This window comes from Orbicella faveolata, unplaced genomic scaffold (assembly GCF_042242905.1).
Source record: "Orbicella faveolata isolate gen_17 unplaced genomic scaffold, um_ofav_v1 contig_3, whole genome shotgun sequence".
Lineage (NCBI taxonomy): Eukaryota > Metazoa > Cnidaria > Anthozoa > Scleractinia > Merulinidae > Orbicella > Orbicella faveolata.
In genome coordinates, this window is record NW_028301558.1 from 7,289,828 (window position 1) to 7,316,789 (window position 26,962).

The 26,962-nt window shown below is 41.0% G+C and overlaps 2 protein-coding genes across 5 annotated transcripts in view; one reads left to right on the top strand and one right to left on the bottom strand.

The window, feature by feature from the left end:
- The first annotated feature begins 1,966 nt into the window (after window positions 1-1,966).
- On the top strand, window positions 1,967-12,486 carry LOC110065228 (origin recognition complex subunit 6-like). 2 transcript variants are annotated; one of them, XM_089297750.1, is made up of 7 exons: window positions 1,967-2,207; window positions 4,385-4,548; window positions 5,370-5,450; window positions 5,600-5,715; window positions 6,371-6,439; window positions 7,056-7,199; window positions 11,334-12,486. In XM_089297750.1, exons 1-7 carry the CDS (start codon window positions 2,019-2,021, stop codon window positions 11,501-11,503), a joined length of 933 nt encoding a protein of 310 aa, XP_089153876.1. In that variant the 5' UTR covers window positions 1,967-2,018; the 3' UTR covers window positions 11,504-12,486. The 2 variants fall into 2 exon arrangements, with proteins under 2 accessions (XP_089153876.1, XP_020627999.2); XM_020772340.2 differs by lacking the exon at window positions 11,334-12,486 and having other exon boundaries at window positions 7,056-8,010.
- LOC110065218 (uncharacterized) overlaps window positions 8,897-26,962 on the bottom strand; it is a 33,991-nt gene continuing 15,925 nt past the window's right edge. Inside the window, exons 7-24 of one of the 3 annotated variants that reach the window (XM_089297702.1) lie at window positions 26,252-26,473; window positions 25,446-25,481; window positions 24,963-25,094; window positions 24,174-24,421; window positions 23,273-23,444; window positions 22,428-22,562; window positions 20,851-21,098; window positions 19,594-19,735; window positions 18,505-18,639; window positions 16,631-16,878; window positions 14,765-14,924; window positions 14,009-14,404; window positions 13,350-13,614; window positions 12,301-12,455; window positions 11,490-11,767; window positions 10,576-10,780; window positions 9,737-9,931; window positions 8,897-9,204 (exon numbers count right to left, since the gene is read on the bottom strand). In XM_089297702.1, coding sequence (XP_089153828.1) covers window positions 9,065-9,204; window positions 9,737-9,931; window positions 10,576-10,780; window positions 11,490-11,767; window positions 12,301-12,455; window positions 13,350-13,614; window positions 14,009-14,404; window positions 14,765-14,924; window positions 16,631-16,878; window positions 18,505-18,639; window positions 19,594-19,735; window positions 20,851-21,098; window positions 22,428-22,562; window positions 23,273-23,444; window positions 24,174-24,421; window positions 24,963-25,094; window positions 25,446-25,481; window positions 26,252-26,473 — 3,512 coding nt within the window. In that variant the 3' untranslated portion in view covers window positions 8,897-9,064. Of the gene's footprint in view, window positions 9,205-9,736; window positions 9,932-10,198; window positions 10,781-11,489; window positions 11,768-12,300; window positions 12,456-13,349; window positions 13,615-14,008; window positions 14,408-14,764; window positions 14,925-16,630; window positions 16,879-18,504; window positions 18,640-19,593; window positions 19,736-20,850; window positions 21,099-22,427; window positions 22,563-23,272; window positions 23,445-24,173; window positions 24,422-24,962; window positions 25,095-25,445; window positions 25,482-26,251; window positions 26,474-26,962 lie in introns of those variants that run through there. The other 2 variants (XM_089297701.1, XM_089297700.1) reach the window with 2 other exon arrangements.

A 26,962-nucleotide genomic window follows, 5' to 3' on the forward strand; every position in this document is an offset into this window, starting at 1 on the left:
TCCCCTAAAAAAGGAATGGTCCGTCCCTTATTGTACACTCGAAATAACTGCAACTAGAGCCCTGGCCAAAAGGGTTTGGGACACTTCTCTTCAGTTTTCGCTCTGTTACTTAGAAAATGCAAGTAACCATCAATTTAAACTCATAGAAATTGCATTACAAAGATATTTCGTTCACTTCCCCAGAACAAGGTTGAAGTCCTTTGGCTGTAGAGGGTTTGTGACACAGCCTTTATTCCTGAGCAGTGACCAATCCCCCCCCCCTCCACCCCACCATTGTCCAGGGGTGAGGGGAGCAAATTGAATTGCTGTTTTCATAATGAGAAGGTCCCAAACGTTTTGGGATACTGGGTTCGTGTGCAGACTTGGCCAGGATTGAAGATAAGATAACCCCAAATTAATTGGGAAAATTTGTTCATAACCCTTCAAGATAAAATATAAAATATAAAGTGACTCCTTTTCCGGCAGCGCAAAAATTCTAATAGAGTATACGCCTAATACACTCATCCCATCTGGTGAAGGATGCCGGTATGGTTCTAAAACTGAAGAACGAACAAATGCACCCTCAAACGTTGTTTCTCTACCTCTTACACCCACCTGACAGCCTCCCTCACAGTTTCTATTGGCGGAGGGAAATCTAGGCACTAGCATTTTCTTAACCGACGGAGAGCTGGGTACCATCGAAGCTTTTTGCCGCGAAAATTTCCAACTGGACAACTAGAAGACGACAAAATGGCGAATGAAACTCTTCGATCTTTATCTAAAAGGCTTGGAATAACGACAGTAGATGTTTCAAAGAAGGGTTCTGAATTTGAGCGCTTGATGGACGTTCGTGGTTGTGCCTTGACTTTAACTAGCGTGGCTAAATCTGTGATCTGCCTCGAGATTGCTGCGAATAATTCCCAAGTTCCCGTGGACAAGGTAAGCTATGATTTTAAGATCATGAACAGAAATTCGCCCTGAGGTTATACATAATTGTATCAGTCCTATCCTATAAGCTGTCCGTCGTGGTTCCGATGTAACGGTTCTATGGAAAACAGGCGATCAATATTCTAAAGAAGCCAAGTTGTCAAACTCTAAAATTACACATACCACCTTCCCCAGAGGTGCCTGTCAAAACCTTGTTACCATGGAAACATCAAGGCATAGGAACAAGAGAATCTTGGCACATCAAGATTGTGCACGATAAATGTTAGGAAAACTCATGAATTTACCTAATTTGTTGTTGAACACTTTTGAAGCGATATATTGTAGATAACCTAGTGTAATTTAAATTCATGCATTAAAACGTGGGGTCACTGTGCTCGTTTAAGAGAAAACGAACAGTTATTTTGCTGTTGAGCTTAGCTTGAGGGGAGTCGATCTATTACGTTGTGTATGTGCATGCGCTCATGTGCATGTGTTAATGATGTGGAAATCGTGCGTAGTAGAGATGCGCAATACTGAGGAATCACCTTAAGTACAAATGTGTGAAAGCCGGTACAATTTAATTTTTTAAATGCTTTTAGAATTTCTGGGTAAATATGTGAAAACTAGTCAAAGCTACACAACACAGTGGCCAAAGTGAGAGAAGCAAGTGGAAGCCTGCTGCACTAGTAAGAAACAACAGAAGCATCAGAAAATGCCCTTTTAGGCTAAACAGTGTAACTTGTTAATGGTTAATTTAAGTTTATCAATCTGTTTACTGTCACAACATTCAAGGTTCAAGTTGTCATCAAGATAAAATATAAAATATAAAGTGACTCCTTTTCCGGCAGCGCAAAAATTCTAATAGAGTATACGCCTAATACACTCATCCCATCTGGTGAAGGATGCCGGTATGGTTCTAAAACTGAAGAACGAACAAATGCACCCTCAAACGTTGTTTCTCTACCTCTTACACCCACCTGACAGCCTCCCTCAGAGTTTCTATTGGCGGAGGGAAATCTAGGCACTAGCATTTTCTTAACCGACGGAGAGCTGGGTACCATCGAAGCTTTTTGCCGCGAAAATTTCCAACTGGACAACTAGAAGACGACAAAATGGCGAATGAAACTCTTCGATCTTTATCTAAAAGGCTTGGAATAACGACAGTAGATGTTTCAAAGAAGGGTTCTGAATTTGAGCGCTTGATGGACGTTCGTGGTTGTGCCTTGACTTTAACTAGCGTGGCTAAATCTGTGATCTGCCTCGAGATTGCTGCGAATAATTCCCAAGTTCCCGTGGACAAGGTAAGCTATGATTTTAAGATCATGAACAGAAATTCGCCCTGAGGTTATACATAATTGTATCAGTCCTATCCTATAAGCTGTCCGTCGTGGTTCCGATGTAACGGTTCTATGGAAAACAGGCGATCAATATTCTAAAGAAGCCAAGTTGTCAAACTCTAAAATTACACATACCACCTTCCCCAGAGGTGCCTGTCAAAACCTTGTTACCATGGAAACATCAAGGCATAGGAACAAGAGAATCTTGGCACATCAAGATTGTGCACGATAAATGTTAGGAAAACTCATGAATTTACCTAATTTGTTGTTGAACACTTTTGAAGCGATATATTGTAGATAACCTAGTGTAATTTAAATTCATGCATTAAAACGTGGGGTCACTGTGCTCGTTTAAGAGAAAACGAACAGTTATTTTGCTGTTGAGCTTAGCTTGAGGGGAGTCGATCTATTACGTTGTGTATGTGCATGCGCTCATGTGCATGTGTTAATGATGTGGAAATCGTGCGTAGTAGAGATGCGCAATACTGAGGAATCACCTTAAGTACAAATGTGTGAAAGCCGGTACAATTTAATTTTTTAAATGCTTTTAGAATTTCTGGGTAAATATGTGAAAACTAGTCAAAGCTACACAACACAGTGGCCAAAGTGAGAGAAGCAAGTGGAAGCCTGCTGCACTAGTAAGAAACAACAGAAGCATCAGAAAATGCCCTTTTAGGCTAAACAATGTAACTTGTTAATGGTTAATTTAAGTTTATCAATCTGTTTACTGTCACAACATTCAAGGTTCAAGTTGTCATCATGCACAATGAAAAGGTTCCCACTGCGTGTCCTGATTTTTGTTTTTGTACATATAGATTTCTAAACATTTACATTTCTGATTATAATCCCTGCTCACTAGCTGTGCTCGCTCCACAGCAAAAATAATCAGGAGGATTGTAGAGACCATTTAAAAGTGGTAGGGCTAAAAGATCTGACCTGGAAAAAACTGATTACAGGCATAAGGGGTTCCAGCTTTTAACATTTATTAAAAAATCAACCCAAGAATATAGGTGGTTAAGGACTATAACCCTGCCAGTCTCTCCACCTTTGCAGTCCCTGAATCATCATCTCAAGCATATTATTAATATTCTGCATCGAGCCAACTGGTCCATATACCATCAGAGCTTATCCCTGTTTCTGTAGCGTTATTAGCAACTACTCTCCCCTGGATGGGATAACAATCCATTACTGGGTTACCCCCAACATTAAATTTGTTGGTATCCCTGTCATACACCTGGGTAGGGAAAGTGCTTTGGAAAGTGCCAAGATCACAATGCAGTGACCCCAGCCAGGACTCAAACTCAGACTGCTCAATGTAGAGTCCGGTGCACTAATGTTGTGATTTATCATGGAACATTTTGTTGTATCAATTGTTTACTCCATTAGTTACCCAACTTGAGGTTTCTGTGCCAACCATGTTTTCAAAGGATGTTTCAATGAAAGTTTATTTTTTTTTTTTCAAAGCTGAAATTTCGGTTTCGGTGAGGTTTTGGGCTATTATATTTTTACATATTTTTTCTTTCATTTTCCCTATTTGTATCTGAAACAAAATTCTTGATCGTTATTAGTTCTCTATGCACCTATTTAGGGATATCCAATTTTAATCTTATGTAACTGGATTCCTGTATTTGATGCCTATGCCAATTTTGCACTTCAGTTGCATGAGCTTTAATGGTGTCATTCTTAACATTCCCTACATGTAAAACTAATGGAAAACTCTATTGACTTTTCTGCTCAAAAGAAGGTGTAAATTAATAATCTTGAAATTTGTTGCCAAGATCCTTGTTTGAAAATCAGAGAGAGGCCTAAATGATTTTTCACTCTGAGACTCCGAAAAGAACAAACAAATACAAGACTTTGTGACTTGTCACAAAGGACTCTGAGATTTCAAGATCAAATTACAAGTTTCCTGAAGGCTTACAAATTTCTATAGGTACCATTCAACACCCCTTAAATAGAGTCGAACCTTAAGCAGTCTTAAGAATATATCCAGTGATGACTTTTTTAAATACAGTTTGTGCTGAATTCTATTCGGATTCATATATTCTGTTGTTTAGAATTCCATCTCTCCCTTTAATTTACCTGTGACATATACCGGTAATCGAAAATACATAAAGTCACCCCTTCTTCCCTGGTTATAGAATGTGGCAATTCGTCTCTCTGGGATGACCAAGAAAGCATACATCCATGCTTTCAAAACAATAGAGTGTCTGTTAGGGAAGAAAAAGGAATTTACCATCAAAGATCTTGCGGTGCAATTTGGTTGCATGGAGGCTTCAAACTTGGCTCAGCAAATCCATCAGAGGTACAGATGGGTCAATCTGTGTTAATACTAGTTTCGTCTTATTGTTTTTTGCTGTTATTGTAATTATTGTTACATAGGTTGCAAAATAGAGCATCTTGTCATATAGAGGGTACAGCTGAACCCCTCCATATGGACACCTTTCTAATACAGACAGTTTCCTGTCTACCAACAAAATTCTCATACATTTCCTCTAAAAAATACCTCTATAATACGGACCCTCTCTAAAACAGACTATGGACACTAAATCTTGGCCCTAAGGAGCAAATTCATACAAATTTAACCTCTTTGTTATGGACACTCCAGGGACCAGGTGTCAATAATTTGTGGTATATATGTACTATTTCCTGTCGGCAGTTACACAAACATTGACACTTTATCATTTAGATTTGGAAATTCAGAAGACACTCACTTTGAACCTGATGTTAGTTACTAAACACTCTTAACTGTCAGTGGAGACAGTGACCTCTTAAATACACACAACTCTCTAATAGGGACACTTTGCTCTGTCCCTTTGGTGTCCGTATTGGAGAGGCTTGACTGTAGCAAAATGAAGAGATTTTGTCTAAAAAGGGTCAGAGTTTGAAGGTCTCAGCAGCACCACCCCAACTATGTTTTGATAAGGTGTTCCCTCTCTCCCCCTCCCTTCTGAATGCATGACCCTCTTGACATAGTAATTAGGACTTAATATTACCAGATCAAGTACCTATCAATAATAATTAGTGATAGGTACTTGATCAGATAATATTAAGTCCTAATTACCATGTAAGTAACAATTATTGTTTATAATCTAGTTGCTTTTATGAATATTTATTTTCAACAAGGTATAAACAAGATTTTGTTCAAGAAGCTGAAGACATCAGTCATCCAATCTTTGTAGCGACTGCATTATATACTGCTTGCAAGTATGAATAAAATTATTATATTATTATTTATTTTATAATATCTGTTCAAGTATGAATAAATTATTATCATCAAATGGTTATTGATTTTAAATAAATATTCTTTTATTGTTGGATAAATTATGTGAACACTGGTTTCATTGCTTCTTAAGGTACAAAAAGATCAAAATAGACAAGAACAAGTTACTGAACATGTTGGCTACTAAGAGGTCAACATTTGACAGTCTGCATAAGAAGATGGAGAAAATACCTGATATGTTGGAATGTGGTAAGAACGTCTGTCTAGCTTACTTGTGATTTCTTGTGAAATAGTGTACATCCATGGCTTTGAAGCATTGTGTGATTTTATTTATCAATCACCAAAAAAGAGACTTTCAATTGGAAAAACACAAAAACTGTAATCTTTATGTATAATTTAAGTTATGTAATGTGTAGCAAATGTAATGTAAGTAATGCAGGTAGCCAAATGTTAGTAAGTGTTGTATTATAAAGTTATTGCAAGTAATGTACCGTTAGTTTGTATAGTAAGCAATGTACTGTAAAAAAAAAAGACTTTGGAATTTAGTATCTCTAAGTGGTTAAATTGAAGTTGAGCCACACCCCATAAATCTATAGTGTTTATTGTCAAAATGTGTAACTAGGATAACCCTGCCATTTTTAGATTGGACCTTCCCCCCCTCTTACCCAGCCTCCCCAAATGCAGGGTGATACCCTGTTTCAGACATAGGTCGTGGAGAAATAGGCACATCTGCTGATGCATGTTAAGTGAGAAAGATCAGGAGAAAAAGAAAGAGGATTACAGAGAAGGAACACTCTTCCTTCTTGCTTGCTTGTTTGTTTTTCGACGTTACATTTGGCAAAGAAAAGCTAGACTAAATAAATTTAATTAATAAGTTTATGTTCTCCTTTATTTCTTTTGAAAGTTGAAAGCAGTAAAAGATCAACAAAAAGAGGTTATGGACTTCTCGGGAAAGTGAATGAAATAATTGAAAGTGAGTTCTTTAACCCTAAAGTAGCCTCTTCCAGGCGTTCAGTTATTTGGGGCGCAGCGCGAAAACCAGCGTGCGAAAAATTAAAAAGCGCGCTTTTTGTACTTTTTCGCTTGCCTTTTTTAGTGCTTCGTCCCAGCTAACTATACGCCTGGAAGAGGCTAACCCTAAAGTGGAACACATTAAAACGTAGTGAGTATGAAGACAATGAATCAGGGGTGAGATCTACCCTGCTGGCAGGCAGTCTTTTTTCTAAGGATCCGAAGGAGCAATCGAACTGGCTCGCACTTTTGGCACGTGAAGAGCTGTGCAAAAGTGAAACACGCTGAAATGAACACGCCTCGCAACGTTTTCGTAGCAGCAAACGTTGCGCTAATTATGATCAAGTGCAACTTTTGGCAGCGTTTGCAGCGACGCGGCCAATATTTTTTTGGCGGCCAGGAGATGTTACGCTTAGCAAAATGTCCCTCCTACCTCCGCAATAAAATTGCGAACGGCGCATTGGACATCTACCAAAATATATATATGGAATTTTGCTATGTAGGTATTCCAACTGCTATTTTCCTCTGAACTTAGAACTTGATATTTGAGTTTTAATGAGTGTTGTTATGTTTTACAGCTCAACCTCATTCATCAAAACAATCAAAGGAAGACGATGAAGAGGCAAACGCAGAGGACAGAGATTATGAAGAATGGAAGAAGAGAATTCTTGAATCTGCAGCGAAAGCCATGGCGTCTACGGGAAAGAAAAACAACGAAAAGAGTAACTCATAATATTTTGCAATTCATACATTGAGATGTTACAATTCAATTTGTTGTAGAACGCTGTTGCTGTGACTTATTCGAACTGAGCAGTTATATGGGTCGTATGTCTTCCTCTTTTTTTCTGTCTCTTCTGCCTTCAACGATTTTCGCTTAGATATCTGGGATCTGGTAAGTCGCGTGATTTTCCTAAACCAATCAAAGAAAGGACGCAGTTTTCTCAGCCAATGATCTGCGACTTGCCTTGTTGCATCTACCAGCCGTGCATAACAGGTCACTCCATAAAGCTGATGAAGACAGATAAAGGGAAAGTAAAGACAGCTTAGACTCCGTCCACACTATGCTTGAATTTTCACTCTGGAGATGCGTCAAATGTTTTCCGTCCACACTACGCAGGAGAAAGTTGAAAACGCCACAATCAACGGTCATTTTGGATTTGTGTTTGAAGAAACTCGGTTAGGGAAATCACATTATTACCGTGATGTCGTCTTTTTCGAAAAGCTCCGTTTTCAAAATGTTTTCCGTCCACACTAAAACACAAAGCCGGCGTTTTCAATTCCTTTGATTTGAAGAGCGTTTTCGAAAAGCTCTGTTTTCGTGATGGATTAGTGTGAACATGGTAGTGTAGACGAGGCCTTCCTGCCCTGTGTCCAGAACCGTAACTGCGATCGTTCTTCTTTCTTATAAACTTTCTATTATGTTGTACATATAAATATATGTAAGAAATAAAGCTGATATGAAATATTACATCTCTCATCGTCCCTCCAAGGTTCAAAGATTCAGATGAATATTTTTATCAGCATTGCATCCTATTATTCTAGTTTCGTAACAGGGCTCAATAAGGACCACACGAAACTTCATTCAAATTCTCTTCGAGTTGCATCGGACCGCATAATTATTAGCTATGTAATGCATAATTCGTTCATGCATCTCATGAAGTTCTTCATTGCGACAGCGGCAGCTCTCTTGCACTGTAGATGGAGTGATCGGTGCTAAATCTGTATTATTAATAATCAACTCCAGTGAATATAATGGTTGTCTACCTCTTCGCGGTTGTCAATTTTGAATTGTGAATTGGGTTGTCGATTTTTCCCGCACTTACGTTCGTTTGCCTTCGGCTTCAAGGTTCTACGGCGGGCTCTGATTGGCTCATTGCGGTATTTCGGCTCGTTATCATTGGTTTTTTGACAGTCACACCTTAAACACAAATCTACGTAATCCAACACATTTGGCCAATCACAACAAAGCAAATAATGCAACGAACGAATCACAGCTGGAAGTAAAGGTAGAAATCGTTTTCAGCGCGAAAAAACGTGCACAAAGCCAAATCACGATTTGTCTGAATACTATAGGCTGGATAACAGTCGTTTTTGTGGGTTTCTTGGTAAAGCATCAGGCGATTGAAATCACCAAGCATGAATTAAGTCACATTTTAGCTTTTGAAATTGTTGAGTAGTTTATTAGAGTCACATCTAATGTCACCGGAGTTGCTAATGCCTTACGAACTGGCATTCCTCTACTATACCTTTTCAACTAATTGTACCGTAGTCACAAATAGACTACAAATTAAACTCGTGGCGTGCAAGTATGCGACGGTATTAACCATAGCAGATAATGCCAGAGGTCGAGGTCTCAGTACATACATACATCTCGAAAATACCCGCGTCTGCGCAATTGCCAAACGACAACGGTATACCAAAAAATATATGTTTATTTGGGCGCTTTTCTCCCTCTATGTTATACATACTATAGTTTACTATGTTGCAGTTTCCAGTTAGTCTCCTTGGCCGCCGTTATTACGATCGTCACGCAACGCGGAGGAGACTAGTTTCCAGTGGGCTTGGCTGAACAATCTTGTGTAGGCGTTCATGGCATGTTTGCTTTAATCCAGCTGTACAGTTTAGCAATGTTAGTGTACACTCCGTAGTACTGGCCAGCACAACCCCATCCCCAGCTGGTTGTGCCTACGAGATACCAGCGGTTGTCCTTTTCACAAACAAGAGGACCTGGAGAAGATAGAGAAAAACACATATTGGAGAAAATGAGCCCTGACCTAGTTGCACTACCTGGTCAATATTGCTGCGCGCGTTCCTTGAGAAAGGTGGCGGTCACATTCGCAAGTTAAGCAAAAACAGTAGTAGTTTTGTATCATATATTTTATACCGGAGACAACGAACACAAGGGACTGAAAATGATAATCGAGAAGCTTCTTGTTGAGATTATTTGAGAACTCGTTACTCAAGGACAGTAATGGAACTTTACTATGAGTACGCTAAGAATACGACATGAAGTTAAGTTTACTGATTAGACCGTTAAGTTTAACAGGGGTTTCATTAACATTTTCAGCGCTGGCAGGATTGCACCTGGTTCACGCACAGGCAGGCAAAACTTTTTGAACTGAACTTCTTTGTAAGAAAAACTTTCTTCTGGATGGTCCAACCAGGCGGGTAGAAATCATCCTCAAAGCCGGTCAATTTGCCCGATGCCCAGCTCTTAATGAAACCTCTGCCGTTGGTCAACCAGGAACATCACTTTTACCTCCACTATCCCCTTGACAGGCATCAATTCCTCCCCCTGAAAACCCAGCACAGATCATGTTGGATGTTATGAGCTCTGGTCGATAGTTCCGCTTGCAGTCCTCCTGTGAAATTAAGGGGACTCTTGCCTCCCTTAGAACAGGAGATGTAGTGCCACCTTGACGGGTGCGACCCCAACCTGTGATGGCGCATGCTCCTGTGCAAAATCGAAGCATACAAATACATTAATAACCCGCAGAAGGTTTGCCGAGCAAACTGAGCTCTCGAAGTTGTTTCTCATTTTATTTCGGTCCCATATTTGACCTGAACACAGTTAGCAGTTTGCCGACTAAAAGCACTCGAAGTTGTTTTGCCCCCATATTTAGCGTGAATATGGATAGGGAATTATTTAGCTAATCAGAAACTGCCAGCCCAGTTAACTTCGCGTTTATTTCAGAGAAGCTTCCGTTAACTTGTTGAACATTGTCACCAATCAGGGCTAATTATTTATTAATAAAGAACGCGACGAGAGTCGTCGCCGACCAGTGAACATCAGAGATATTTTAGCGTGAGCCAGAGTCTCCGCAAAAGTATCCGCCATCTTGGATTTGAACACCTGTAGCCGAGACCCTGGGTACCAGCATACTGTACTTCGTATCTTTAATAAGAAGGGCGGGTAATAAGTCACTGTAGAAGAACACCTGAGGTCTGCACTAAAACCTTTACAGTAAGTTGTTTCAAGAGGATGTTTCCTTTGCAATAATACTGCATCGCGTAATGTTTCACTGATCGCCTTTCCTTTAATCACCAAGGCAATATAACTGATAATGGGTGGGGGCTGGGGTTGAACGACGTACTTACCAGGAGGAAAGTCAGCATTACTGCTTTGTAGGCACACAGGTCCCACGTGACTGTTGAATTTGGCGGGAGAAGCCAGCTTTATGACAGCAATGTCCCGATCATGAGAAACCGCCAGGCCGTACGACGCATGCGTGTACACCGCGGCAATGTCAATGTCTTGTTCGTAACCTTCAGTCGTTTCAAAATGGTGCTCACCAAGGCGAACCTGTGTTGAAGACATCGAGAGATTTTAGCTTGGGTGGTAAACTGAGGACGGAGGGCACTATATACAATACTCTCATACCTGCATTTTTCCCTCCCCACCTACGACAGTTTAAGAGTAGTTAGCGGAAGTTAAGATGTTGGCTCAAAAACCAAGTTACCTTACGTCATAGTTTTTGTGTAAAAAAAAGGTTAAAGATTTCTCTTTTTGGAGAAAAAGTTAGGGGAAAGAATCTGATCCGAGGTACAGCTTTTACGGTGATTACTTATTAAGGCTAGGGAAGTTCAAGAGTACTCTAATTCTTTAATACATGGCCTGGCTTCAGCCTGGAACAATTTGATTTGCCGACGAAAGGAGGGAGGTCCCTACTCGCTAGTGCAATCATAATCATTAAATCTTTTCTCGAAATGTGATAAAGAATGTCCTCGTTCACCCTGTAGTATTCTCTTCGAGAGCTTTTATCACGAAGATTTTCCGAAGATTTCAGCTTTTCCGAAGATTGAACACTCGAAGGTCTCGCCAAAAAAAGCTTCACATTTATTATTTTTATTTTCAGTTTCCACGATGGGCCGAAGACATCCGACCGTTCAACGACCATTTTTGACTCTAGGTACTTGCGGCCGTTCTCTTGGTTCGTCGCACTTCTTGGAGAAGAACCTAACGTGGTCACGACAAGATGCGCACGCAGTCAGTTGCGTGACACGATACCCACCTTGTAGTCCTTGATAAAAGTATCGGTATCAGAAGGGACGCAATGCGCAGCTGTAACCACGTGATATGCGGAAACCAAGGTTCCTCCGCAGTCTTGAGACTTGCAAGTCTTACACATGATAGCCACTTGCCAGGGCCATGCCCCAGGGGTTGAGATTTTTCCCCCAATGATTTTACCGACGCTGAATTCGGAAACGGAGCGATTGGTCGCCTTCACGCCACAGGTCATCGGAGGGGGAGTGGTCGTAGGGGGATCCGTCGGAGCGTTCCTCTCTAGAGCTGTGCCAAGAAACGTTGGAGAAGACTTATGAATAAAACGCCTGCAAATTTTTCTTATAGGGACGAGATGGATTTAAGCTCTTGGAACAGTAGTCTAATGACTATCGTAGGACTAAAATGTAATCATCTGACCAAGCAACCCAACACCAATAGGAACTCGAAGCTAAAACATGCAACCAGTGCCAAGCGCGGGAAAACGCAAATGAACCAATGGTGACGCGTTTGCTTTTAGCTTGTAACTCCTGATTGGTTGATCTGTAAGTTAGTATGTTTTCCCTGAATGGTTGGATGAAATTGCAGAGTTTAATTTGAACCATTTGAACATTTCAGCAAACTAACGTTAACTCAAAACGGACGCATGATTACTTGCGTCAATCAAGCCAAAATTGCCAGCTTGAACTGATTAAGGAAGCTGATCTTAGTCCAGTTCTGGCTCTTCATTTGTCTTTCACGCAACGCTGCGCTCTTGGGAGCGGAAGCGTTGCGTGACAGCGAGAGAGCTGTAGAACTGGACTAAGGTGAGTTAAACTTACACAGTTTACAGATGAAGGGTAAAGGACGCGAGCACCGACTATCCAGCCAGCTTGCTGTGATGGAGCTCATGTAAACACAGTCTTCATTTAGACCCCAGTTGTTGGGTTCGCCTCTCGACCATTTGGTGTACGTCAGGAGACTTCTGTCCTCCCATCTTGATGGAAGAAAGACATGTTAATAATTGACTTTGTGTTAATTGTCTTATCTATTGATAAAAACAAACTCACACTTATAATTTTTATAAGTACACTTGATCTTTAAGAGGGACGGGCCAGGGCTTGCTTTCAAGCATTTTCTGTGTCAAACTTGGGGCTTGCATTGTTGGCCGGACACGTCACACCAATAGGGATAACCTTTGCCGAGTTAATAGTTGTAATGCGGAAAGTACGGATTGAGGAAAGTGAAGAAACTGTATATTGTTGGATAGGAACCTTACCTGGCACACCGAATGTCAGAGAAAAAAGTCAAAAGACAACTGTGGGTTTTATTACTTTCTTCTGGATAGCAGATTAAAGGCTAAGACTTGGCAGGGCTGTCCAAACGGAAAAATGGCGCAGAACAATGAACAGAGAATTGAAAGAATATGGCCCTGTCGGTTACCTTATCACCTGACAGTTTAAACAGTAACACAGTGCTTTCTCTTATCACCATCTGTTTGTCACGGAGCACGGAGAGTAAAGACAGTTACACAACACAACTTGCCATTAACAGCATTCAAGAGAGGATAAAGGGTACATATAGTTCTTATTCCCAAGGTAATCCCTCAAGTTATTTTTAGATCACCTCCACTTTCGGAAATTCCAGGAGCTTCTAGAAATAGCCAATTCTGTGACATGGAGTTTGCTCCAGCGAACAGCCCTATCTGCTTGACACGAATTTTAATTCTCCACGAAAACATCAGGACAATGCACGTGATAACATCCGCAGAAGAACTGGGTACCATGTCTAAAAATAACCTAAGAGGGATTACCTTGGGAATAAGGCCTATATGAAGGATTAACCCCTACCCCTTCATCCTCTCACTAGACTACAAAAACGTTTTACTTACGAGAACGCGTTGTTGGAAGAACGTTTGAGTCCTATCCAGAATCCGTAGCTGCCTTCAGAATTCTTTTTCATTAGCGTTGACACTAAAGCTTGTTCGCTTGATGACGTGATACTCACGAGGTCGGCACGTGATGCTTGACACACTTTATTCGCGTTACTGCGGGACCTGGAGAACACAGCACTGTAGACTTTGTAACAGTCGTTACCCTGCTTATGCCAACCGCGTGGACACTGGGGTGCCGTTATTTTTCCTTTAGCAGTCGACACTTGGAGAAACAAAAAATAAATTACTTTGAAAGAAAGTTGAAGCTCTTATATACTTACGATATGCATGGCAATGACGCAAAGTTATAAAGTTCTTATCTTCTGTTAAGACTGTTTTAAAACTGTATTTTATGTTGAAAACGGAATAACGTTTGTCACATATATAAAACAAGCGATTGAAGAGATATAAATTCTGCCACTTGTTGAGTTCATATATAGAAAGGCACACCAGCCTCACGTGGATTTATTGATAGTTGCCTCTATTCTAACTGTTAGCTGACTTAGAGGTTGCTTGGTAACCCCTCGATGAGCGCGACACAGTTGCTTGGTAACCGCTTCAGTTTGCTTCGGAAACCATGGTTAGGAAAATTCGAAAGTGAGATCGTTAAAACTCACCGATCTCGCATATGAAGGGATGTGTTCGAGCATAAGTCCCTGTACATGTAGTGTCCAACCATCCGCCACTATATCTGTACATTTCCACACAGTCTTCGTCACCGAGCAAGTTGTTCGGCTCGTTTCTGGCCCACTGGGTGAATGTTAGTGGTTCCCCGTTATCCCAACGCGAAAACGCCCCCGCGGAGTCCCGGCGGAGTCCGATCCAAGCCGCGTAGTCCCCCGTAAGTTGCGAAGTCAAGCTCCTTAAGAAGTTGAATTCGTCGGCGTCGTTGATGGCAATGAGAGATCCGCCATGTTGTTGACAGCGAGCTTTTGCAGCGTTCCAGAAAACTTTTTCATTGATGGCCTTGTAGCATGATCTTTGATATCTAGTCCAACCTGCTGGGCAGCTTACTTCTAAAAAGAATTCATGTAGCATGAGTGTGCAGAAAGTAAACAAACTGTTACATAGAAGCTATTTGCTCTGTAGAATACTTATCATGCGCGTTAACGAAGATTGCTCGCAGAAGTTTCGAAAGGCCGTTACAAGTTGCCATTTTGTTAATAGACTTCTTTGCATGTCTGCTTTTTTTTCCTTCACTACAGTGACTGCTTTATTTATTATTATTTTTTTGTAATTAAGGTAAAGCGCGTTAAATTTTAATGCAATAAGGTCATTTCTGAAAAAGGTGCGCTTCATACAGTGGGGGCGTTTTGGAGGCGAGGTGCTATGCAAAGTCGAACATAAAAGATGTCATAGTTTTTGAAACTTACCTTCGATACTCTTTAAAGGAATGGTTCTTGTAGTTGGTGGCATGGGCGTGGTGGTTTCAAGGGGCTGAGCTGCCGCACCGCAAATACCTGGGATCAGTCTGATCTCATCTAGAGCTATATCGCTTCTATATCCACCGCCGCGGACAGCTTCGAATACAATCTGCGTTCGATTAAAACACAATTGTGACATCAAAATAGTGAGCGTTTATACTTACGCTTGAATCTCCTCAGTGGAAGAATGATACTTAAGGTAAAATGTTTAATGCACCATACATCCTTCACTTATCTTTAAGAAGGCAGTGTATCCGTGCGGTAGGGCGCCCTACAGTGGGAGAAATCGGGAAGTCACGGTTTCAAGTCCCGCTGTGACCACGAGCTGGTGTTTTTTGTACGGCGTGGCTCGCTTATTCCATCTACTGAGGAAGGGCTAAGCCCGAAACGTTTAATAAACCAGCTACTATCATTGACACTTTCAAAAGCCTTTTCAGCCTCATATATATTTAGTTTATCGTCTTAGTGTCACGCATCTTATGAGGTTTTTTTTTTTGCTTATTTCTACTGATTTTGTTTTTCTTTTTTAACTTTTAAGTTTAACTGGAATTATTTGTTTCTGACATTTAATTGCTCGGTCCTTCGAGGATTTGTGCTATGAACACTGACAGAGATTAACTGAAGGATAGTTTTTTCATTTTTTTTTTTTTTTTCTTTTATCCTCTGCGTATAAACATGTGTAAAGTGGCACATGGTTCCATTGAGCCACTGCGCTATAACAATTAGATTATTAGCTCTCGGTTTCTATCGCGTGATAGTTCACTCACGACACGCATAGAAATCGAGAGCGAGTAATGTAATTGTTCTAGTGCAAATCTACCAGCCCTGAAATACTTAGACAACAAGGTAGAGTCCACACTTCCAAAACATAAAGAAGTGGCCGCCATTTTGTTAACAACACGCACACTGCTACGCTACTCACTATCTGCATGAAAATTATTCCACGAGCACGCGTTAGATATGAGATGATAGATAGCCAGCTGGGCGCGTAGCGCCGAGTTGGCTATAATCATTTTATATCCAACAGCGCGAGTGGAATAATCGTTTTATTAAAAACTCCCCTCAAAATACATAAAACTAAACTAAAATAATAATAAAAACGCCTCAAAAAAATCACGCGTACGCTTACCATATTTGCAGAGCATGGTATGATTAACAATTAGACCCGTAGCCCGCAAGGACTACGGGTCAATAGCCCATGAGGCGAAGCCCACTGGGCTATTCTCTATTTTCCAATTGCCCATAATTCACTCTGTTTGCCCCCAAATTTTGCATAAACTATTGTTGTGAAATGCTCTTGGGAATATGCAGACCTCCCAAGAGCATTTCACAGCAATAGTTTATGCAAAATTTGGGGGGCAAACAAAGTAAATTATGGGCAATTGGAAAATAGAGAATTGACCCGTGGCCCTTGAGGGCGAAGGGTCTAATTGTTTTAGTATCACCCAACTAGTCGGACAGAAAAGGCAATATTAAAGTTAGCAAATGCAAGTTGAGGAAATATTTATTTGGGAACAAAACGAGAGAAAGTGTCACGCTCGATTGCGCCAATTTCGTTCCTCGAGGACTATTACTAATAGTTCCCCGGTAGCGTAGCCAATTAAAATGCAGGATTTGCATTAGTCCACCAGTTGGGTGATACTAATGGCTAATAACCCATGATGGCTGAGCCAATGAGAATACTTGAATTGCATTATCCAGTGATCCAGTTTTTAATAACACAGAATAGATAGCGAATAGCGTAGCCAATAAGGAAACGGCATTCGTGATAGAACGCAAGTAGATTTATACTAATCAAAAAAAACTCAGGATTGCCTGAAATTGCGCTGTTGTCCGAATGTTGATCTGCATTCCATCCCACGTGTCTCCTGTGTTAGTGTTATGTTCCCACACAACTTGTTCACTAGATCCCAACTTGCCGTAGACCCGAAGAGTTCCCATCTGTGATCCGTGCATGTTGAATCGAAATGCCACGCAGGTGTCTCCAGTCATGAGCGGCGAGAGTAGGCGGGCTCGATCACCAGGCCGCCGGGGGTTGGAAGCCTCAGCATATATGTAATAGCCTGGAGGTAAAGACGTGAAGAGAAGAGTCAAATGGTTGTCAGCATCGGTCACCTTAGCAAGGGTGGAAATAGTTCGAACAAATTCTGTTTTGTTTTCGTTCGATCGCAAATCTATCTACCAAACTTGCGACATACTAAACACTCATTTTCTCTTTGGCCAATTCGAGGTTAGAACTTTTCTTAAAACTGTATACATATTACTGTCTGCTTGAGATTTCTAAAATCTAAATGGAAGGCGCAGGTTATACACTGTAATTTTACGTTTGGGGCTGTGGTTGAAAAAAATTAATGGTAATTTAATGGCATGAATAAACGAGTATAATTAAGGATTTACACTACGAGTCATATTCGGAAGTTCTCTTCAAAGTGTAAGTGCTATGGTATAAATCCTTAATTACGCAATCTTTGACTGGGAAAATTACGAAAGGACGCACGTTAATTTTTGCCACATTCAAAATCAACGTTAAATTGCCCTGCTCTCAATGAAGTAATTATCTCAGTCATATGATGACGTATCTAATATTCTCACGGGAGAAAGAAGCGCCGACTTCCAATTCTACTTGAGGTTATAAATGTGTGCTCCGCCGGAAATCCGAGTATATTCATAACGAGGCAGGTTAGAATGTTTTTCGGTTAGAATCGTACCCAGATCCGCACGGGAATTGGTGGCATATTCAAAAGGGAAAATATAACGCCCGGGCGGAGTATGGGGTTGGACGCCTGGATGTTGCTTATACAGTGTAGACGTGTTAATAAACCGCTGTACATGTTTACCTTGCTTGCCTGTAGTTAGCACGGTTAGGTTTGCTTGCGGTTAGTGTCACTCCAGTTTGCTTGCGGTTAGCGTCACTCCATTTTGCTTGCGGTTAGTGTCACTCCATTTTGCTTGCGGTTAGCTTTCATTTGTATGTTAGGGTAACTCTATATTAATTTATATTACTGTTCATTATATGTAGTTTAAATTTTACACCATCCGGCAGCTAGCAGCTCGGTGGTACAGTAGTAAGTAAGGGCACAGTGGCCCGGGTTCGACTCCCAGTGAGGGCAAATTTATGTAGTTCTTTTTCGTCATAAAATAGTTACAAGACTTAGAATTTTAAGTCATATTTAGTTGACATACTGTTTCTTCGTTTAGGAACCCGAGAGGAAGTCACCCTCAATCTACGCCCGTAAGGTAGAAACACCCTATTCAAAATGGCCTCCATATTTCAGAAGAAGGCTTCCAGGCTGCCGCGTTGTTTTTGGTATTATCCGCACCAAGGGGAACCGAAAGCGAATGGTAAGTGTAAAATTAATCCAATAAGGTGAAGATCTGTAATTGCTTAACGCCTAAAAAATCAAAGAAATGAGTTAATTCGGAGTGTGGTTTCCGAACGTCAGATCGTGTGATTGAAGCACGTGGCGAGCGGTCAGTGTAGAACGAAGACAGTGGACTGCAGACTGCGGACGGCAGACTGCGGACTGGGGGTATAATGACTGTAATGAAGACTGAGGGAAATGTATGCCTGGAGGCTTGATAAATCGATCCATGGAGTTGATTTTTCGTTGATATGAAAGGCACAAAAAATGCTGATATTGCGTGACATCGTTATCCTTGGGCTACACTAGTTTATTGCGTTATCTTACCATTTCCTGAGAAGTCAGCTGTGGGTCCCGTGCTGGGGGTGCTACTCGTTGGTCCTTTGTTGAAAGTCCAGTCAAAATCCTCACTGTTGTCTTGAGTAAAACCACACAACGACTTGCTGTCGAAATTACAGTACACTGAAACACAAAGCAGGATACTTTTTTGAATCAAGAATCTGCAGGTCTGAGTCGTATGTTATAACTTAATTAGTTATAGACAAAGAAACAAACACTTTTGGTTACCAGGTAGCTTGCGATCGTAGAATGAGTTGAAGGCGATTTTTTGCCAGCCTCGAGGCATCCAGCGCTATTAGGGAGTTTAAGAACCAGAACGGGACGCCGAGGACGACGTCGATTAAAAAATGATTTTATATTTTACCTAGGAGTCTCGCGATATTCTACTGTCATTTTCCTTTGTTTGTCAATGTCAAAACTATCACGAAACTGAATCTGGGACAGAGAGAAACATTTGAAATAAAAATTACAAATAAATTAGCCGTCGCGGTTCACGTTCTCAGGACAACGTTGTTAGGGAGCTTAAGCAACGACGACTTCGACGCCGAGGACTACGCCTAGTAGAAAACGAATTTATATTTTACCAGCAATATTCGCGATTGTGTAGATCTGTTTGGTACACCAATGGCTCTAAAAACGTGCTCAGGCTAAATATGCAATGACATCGTTCAGTTCCAAATAGAAATACGAAAAATTAGTCGTCGTCGTCCACGTTCAGTATACGACGCAGCACTTGGTCATTTAACGTTGTTGTTTTGCAGAGGACGGCAAAGAAATGTACCAAAAATTATAACCCACGTACACAGCTATTGTTCTGCTCATTAACCCTTTTGTTTAGCGACGTTCTCGTTGTCGTCGTGGTTTTATTAAACTCCCTGTTGAACTCTTAGAAACGCGACGTGATTTCACGTCGTTGTCGACGTGTTCCTTTATAGTTCATCATTTTCTCTTTGGTGTTTTCCTATCTAAGTCAACTACTATTTTCAGGTTATTTTGCACGTCCGTGACTGAGTCCCTTTAAACATGTCTATGAGCAACTGATGTGTGCAAACCTCCCCTCCCTACCAAAGAACCCACCTTGCTTAGCTGCTGGGGTAGGCTTAGTGGTAGAAGGGGGCTTGGTGATCACAAATTGGCTACAGTCTCCTGGTGTTAATCGGATCTCGTCCAGCGCGATATCTCCGGCATGTCCCAGACCTCTCTCAGCTTCAAATACTATCTGTAATGTACACAAGCTAAATGAGAAACCACACTACGTTGATATTTTTCCCTAGGAAGAGTAGAATGAAGGAAAAGTACATTAAAAAAAACAAACAAAAACAAAACAAAACAAAACAAAACAAAACAAAACAAAACAAAACAAAACAAAACAAAACAAAACAAAACAAAACAAAACAAAACAAAACAAAACACAAAACAACAACAACAACAAAACCCGACCCACCAAAATATAGTTAAGACTGAGGTTGTTTGCCATTTACACGGAGAAACCGGTTCGTCAACGGTTTGGGCATATAGTAAGCAAAAATGCCTGAAAGAGGCTAGGACGAATTCGACCTGATAATTCCAAGATGGCGGTGAAGAATCTGCAAATGGTAAGCACTCTTTTCACTCGTTTATTTCGGTTGGAAATTTTGGACATACCTTTGAAGACGTTTCGTTTATTAAGCAAATTTTCCGGTCGGTGGAGCTAAAATTGTCTCACCATTTACATTCTGACCGAAATTTCAGGAATTTTTTGGTAAATGGTGAACAGCCTGGGCTACCAGCTGAACAAAGATATAACAATGAATTAAACAAGATTGAGACTCAAGACAATAATAAGTGTGATGTGCAGTGCAGACCAATAATAAACTTGGATGGACTTTCGCCTTTTGTGCACTAAACTGGACAATAATTACATGTCACAGTAAATGGTTTGAACCCAGGAGTATCAGTAGTTCGTATAGTGTGATCGTCCGGGTGAGTGTAGTTCTGAAAAGAACTGTTGTTGGTGACTGACGTTTCGACAACCTGAGCGGAAGTCATCTTCAGAGTCACTCTGAAGATGACTTCCGCTCAGGTTGTCGAAACGTCAGTCACCAACAACAGTTCTTTTCAGAACTACACTCACCCGGACGATCACACTATACGAACTAATAATTACATGTTTCCGTCTCTTTCTGTCAAAATAAAGGACAACAGTCAGGGACTAGATCGAACATCTTTCGCTCTCGAACAACAAGGCCCAAATCCAAATGAAAACGCCACTGTCGACGAGCTTGCCGAAGATATGAAATTTAACTTTTGATTTCGATCCTTCCCAATAAAAACGTCGTAAATTGAAGAGTTTACCTGGTAAGGTTGGACGCCTCGAATGGTAATTTTAGCTGAATTCCATACATCTCCACGGTTATCGCTGTACGATCCTACCACAGTCGCTTGTGAGCCCACCACAACAAATACACGTAACGTGCCCATCTGACCGCCATGCATGTTAAAGTAGAATTGCAGACAATAGTCACCAGCCAGTCTGGGCGAGAACAGGTGCGCGCGGTCACCACTCTGGCGTGGAAATGACGCCTCGGCATAGATGTAGTAACCTAGAAAAATTGGAAAAAAGTACAGAATTACTAGAAAACCTGAACTGTTTTTATTTGGAATCTATTCCGAGTAAACGGGTGTGTTGGCAACTGCCTTAGTTGCGTACATAACTGCGATGATCTATAATGTATTTTAATGGCGTGTGTGTTGTCGCAAACTGATTTTCATCCACCCCTGGTAAGATGATTGTTGTTTGAACTGACAAAAATTCCACTCTGGTAACGAAGTAGCACCACAGGGTTTCTGCAACGCCTTGGATAGGTTGTTAATTGCTCGTGAATTTCTGTTCTCTTCTGCACCAATCAGAGACAATACTCCGAGTTCTCAAGAGCTACATCATTAGACGTCTCGAGCAGGGAATGGAAATAACGCTTCTCGGAATCTCCGGTAGAACATGTGAGAGACTCACATGATGCGCGATACGGCGAAAAGTAAGGTGCAAGATTGAAAGAGCTCCTTGAAAAGTCAAGTAATCGGGTAAACACAGACCGTTTGGGCTTAGCACTTCTTCAGTGTGGAAAAAAAACCCCACCTATTTACACACCAAGGAATGGCTATGCCTGAAACTTAAGCAGTATTCACCTAACTGTCTGAAACTTCAAATACAGTAGCCTTTTCAGTCTTGCACATAGATCGGAATCTCGCCTACGCGGATAACTCTTAACTTGTAGTTCAGTAAGGTTCAACATGTAAAAGTGAGACAATTTCGAGTAGAAGCTGCAAACTTTGGTTTCCTTGAACTCCTTAATAAGGTGTCATATACATGAAGAAAAGTAAAACTTAAGATGAACTGCTACGATTTACTGTTTAGTTTATATCTGCCATTTTCTGGTATAGCATACTCCGAAATATATAGTCCAAATTGTAGTGAATTGTTGATTAACACGAACTAATCAAAATTTTGACTCGAAGCTATTAATATTACAAATCGAATGTGGTTTAGCGTTTTCTGTACTCTTATCGACAACGATATGCGTCATCACAATGGTCAAAATGCGCCTCGTGAGCCCACAACAAACTTTGACCTCTGTGATGACGTATATCGTTGTCGATAAGAGTATAGACAACACTAAACCACATTCGATTGGTTTTTAACCCCAATATCAACGTCAAAGAAAATGTGAGAGTGAGTGTGACCAAGAGCGTGACACATCGACGCGAACAGCGTTGTTTGGACTCTTATCGCAACGGCAAATTAGCCAATCAGATTGCGAGATTAGTAGCAATTGTGGTAAAAAACCTTTTTCTCTAGATTGAGATCGTGTTAATGTGAGCCTATACTTTACAGGGTTGTAGAAGGTGTACAAGAGAAGCTTCCAATTCCTGACCTGTCGAAGAGACGTCAGCGCTCGGTCCAGTTTCCGGCGCGCTTGACGTAGTTCCCCTGTTAAACAGCCAGTCGTACTGGTCACCAGTTCCCTGCGTGAATTGACACAAAGACTGGGCATCGAAGTTGCAGTACACTAGGAATCAATCGTGGCAAAAGGTTAGTTGTTGTTGGGGGTAAATTATCTCCCCTAGCGGATGGGGTACTCAAGAAAAAAAACATGAGGCAGAGAGACAGGAAAAAATCCAATTCCTGACCTTTCGAAGAGACGTCAGCAGTCGGTCTAGTTTCCTCTCCCACCCCCTCCCCCCCCCCCAAAAAAAGAAAATAACATTGTAAACACGATAGATATGTCAGTAACACGCTATCTTGAACTGTATTCTCCATTGCAAAAACACTCGTTCAAATCCTGCCTGCCCTAAGCAAGTCGGCCCTAAGCAAATTATCATCCCTTAGAATACTGTATATTGCATCCCTGATCCAAATTTACTATAAAGGATATGAACGATGTCCCCAAAAATATTCAGTTGTTTACGCACGTTAAAGAGCTCAGTCACGGTTTGCGCATATTGAAAATTTTAGCCTCAATTTTTCAAATTCGTCGTTTGTAATCCGTGTTAATCTTCCCCATCCTTAGCCATCCTTGTTCCTGTATGGTTTATCATTATCTCTTTGGTGCTTTTCTATCTTATAACTGTTATTTTCAGGTTTCCTATCATTTAAAGGTAATTTTGTACGCGGCCAAAATAACTCAAAATACTGTAACTCAGAGCCTTTAAACTTCAACTTCATGTCGAAAACATTCTCCAAATTTTTTAGTCTCAGGAATGAAGTGTGCATGCTAACCTTCACTGCGACTAGGTGGGATGGGAGTGGTTCTCGGCTTGACTGGGATTGGTGTGGTGACCGGCGGAGAAGGGGTCGCCGACGGGTCTTCGCATTTCCCTGGGGTTAGTTTAATCTCGTCCAACGCAATATCACTTCGATAACCGGTACCACGAATAGCCTCAAATGCAATCTGCCAACGATAGAGAAAATTAGTTTTAATTTATACTCTTGACTCCTACCTTGAAACATCGCAAGGGTTTTAAAGTTACACACGCTCTCATATAACGTTCCATTTGAACACGTCAGCTCCTTCAATCTGTTTTACCTAAGGAAGTCTAAGGAGACTAAACCAGGGATTTTTTTAGCGAAAAAATCAATAGTGCTTTCCACAAGTTCTAAAAGCTGTAGAAAACATTAAGATGGAAGCTATTAAAGCGCCCATAACTGAAGTAAGATTGGCGTAGGTATCCAAATACAAAACGTTGTTAATGAATATATACCTGTAATTCGACACCCAATTGGACAAATAGGCGCGCGGAGAGCCAATCATGATTGTTATAGATACGATTAACCTAAAAAAAATAGCCATTTTCGCGCAGCGAAAAAGCTTGTGATTATCGGAAGATTGTTGGCGTGACAAGTTTGCTACTTGAGAGGAGTGGGGCGTGTAATTTTTGCTATCACAAGAGCATTTCCCACCGGGGGAGCCCAAAGGGACAATTAACCGGCTGTAGACTGATCGAATGGTCAACAACTCAAACAATTTCAATACTGTGGTGACTTTATGTCAGACTCTTGGATCAGCTCTCGTTCATGCGTTCACGCGTTCTTGTTTATCGCAGAGGGAATTTTTTTTTTCATAAGTCGCGAGCAGCGTTGCAACAGTGAAAATTTAGTCGAATAAACGTTTCATCATCACCTGAAATTGTTCGGGACCCGTCAAGGAAGTCTGCGCCATATACCACCGATCTCCTTGGTTACCGTTGATGGAAAATACCTCGGTGTTGGTCGAACCTGAATTCTTGTAGACTTTCAGAGATCCCATGCTGGTACCCAACATGTGGAAATGAAAACGAAGGCAGTAAGGTCCCGTCAGCCGGGGAGACATCAGGACTGCTCGGTTACCCTGTTCACGCGGCCTAGATGTCTCGGCGTAAATGTAGAAACCTGTAAAAATAATAAGTTGGTCGTTGTTTGTTCATGTAACACACTTGATTATATGACTGAGAAAATGACATCATTGCGATTGGCTGACAGCGCGGCAATTTATTGTTAATTCTTAATTTGCACTGCAGTGCAGATTTAAGTGCGCGCGCGTTCGCAATTTTTCAGCCATGTAGTCCGTGCAATTAAGGATTTACACTACTCGAGATATTTGAAAACTCTTCCAAATTGCACTCGCCTAAAGGTTTGTGAAGTTTTGAGAGAATTTTCAAACATCTCGAGTAGTGCAGTGGAAATCCTTAATTGCCCTCGCGTGCATGCAAGTAAACACAACGGACAAAATGAAACTATGACGTTTCTGCCCGTTACATCCTACAAGAGACCGTGGTTGTTCACTGAACAAGATCTAAACAACTGCGCACTGCTTCAGAGTGGCTCACCAAGACAACATTCCCTCTTTGATGATTATCTTTATTCTCATTGCCTGTCTGCTAATGTAGTGTACAGATATCGTTGAGAGAAATTATTTGTTGATCAATCGTACCATTTCCAGACATATCCGTACTCGGCCCAGTCCCACCGCTTGAGGTGGGACCTCGCTTGACGGTCCAATCAAAGTCGTCTCCAGTCCCTTGAAAGAATTCGCATAGCGAGCCAGTGTCAAAACTGCAATAGACTGTTGACAAGTGAAAATGTTAGCAATGAACTCAATATTCGAATGAGGTACATCGTGTTATACAAGAATTTATACCATGTGCATGCCATATAAAATATAGCCAATCAAAATACAGGAAAGCAATTGTACATCCGACGGTATTACGTCCAACTTTTCCATATCATGTGCTGCGCGTATGTCGCATTGAAAGCGTTGGCCACTGTATTTTCTATGGTATGATATAAAATATAGGCGAGTATGTATACCAAGAAAATACAAGTGACTCGTAGGATATTCCATGGTATACCATGGGAGAGCGTTGCATGACTAGTATTTATAGGTCCAGTGGTCATAAATTGTCAAACTACTCACCCACGGAATTTGCGTCTGGTCCTGGATCAACTGGTTCTAGAACCAAGAAACAATTATTGCTTGCTTCACTGCTGCTTCTTGTTTGAAAGTCTATATTCTGGGGCACGTTGACTTCAGTGACCTACACTACCCTAACATATTGCGATATCTGTTCCACACTATTCCATTCCCCTTGGCAAGGAATTTGTTCATTATAGGAATTTGACCGGTAGAGTACTCTCACTTCCAGTGAGAGTAAAGCGTCTCGCCCAAGAACTCGACCCAATGATCCCGGCCTGCAATCGAATTGATCACTCTATGGGATCCTTTGCAATTTCCATCAGGGTACCTCACCTCACCTACCAATTTTTGCTTCATTTTACCTCTAACAATATAATTATGCTTTGGTATCTGTGCTTTTAGATGGTCCCGATTAAAGGGCACTGTAAGTTCATTTTAATGAATGGTTTATAAGTTTGGGGAGGAATAAAGTAAGACAACGTTTATGCAAACGAACGAGTAGATTTACACGGTTGTCATCCTTGTAGCAGTTTACTTTTAGTATCCAGCCAAGATTCTCAGCTAAAAAGTATCACCTTTATTCCCCCTTTTTCTTCATTTTCACTTGTCCCTTTCACCTTGTCCTCCTTCTTAAATATCATTAAAATCATCAAAAAGTTATCAAAACTTTACTGGACGTTACAAACTAATGCCCGCAGTTTTAAAGAGCTGAAATCTTAAAGAGATATTCAATGCGTTCGCGACCGTTCTGTCAAGAATTGCATTTAAGTATAACCCCTTCACCTCACCCTTTATGTCTAACTTACTGTTCGGACACTTGTACAGCTTGTTAATCTGCCGAATGTCGTTAGCGCTTAACTCATTCCGCTGACCCATTTGATCAGCGCCAGTCTTCAGTCCAACGATAGTAGACCGACCATTCCTGCTGAAGGATTTTGGTCCATAATGCATTATGCTCCCATAGTCATAAGGTTCGCCAAGATCTTGGATCTGACCATGACCGAATTTGTCGAAATTGTTTTCTTTGCCTAGTGAAACAGACAAAAAATCAGCACTGACATTTGTGTAAAAGAAGTCGTCGCTAGAGTTCATTACACCTGGTTCTTGCACTTGTGCTCTTTCTGTGACGATGTTTGTTTTTTACTGTCAACTGCCTGTCGGACGATCTAATGACGATTCAACGGTATTACACCCAGCCTTCCCATCATGCGCCGCGCGTATGTCCCACTGATTATGTTGGCCACTGTATTTTCTATGGCATGGTATAAAACAGTTATGCAACGTTCTCTCGTGGTATACTATGAAATATCCCACTTGTCACTTGAAGGCTTGTGTGTATACCGAGAAAATACAAGTGACTCTTGGGACATTCTATGGTATATCACGTGAAAACGTTTTATAGCTAGTGCATACATACTGTAAACTGTGATACTCTCCAAACGGAGAGGCGTATACTCTTTAATATTAGAAAGAGCTATTACAAAAGAGACTCGGCCTGGTTTTCATCATACATTTCT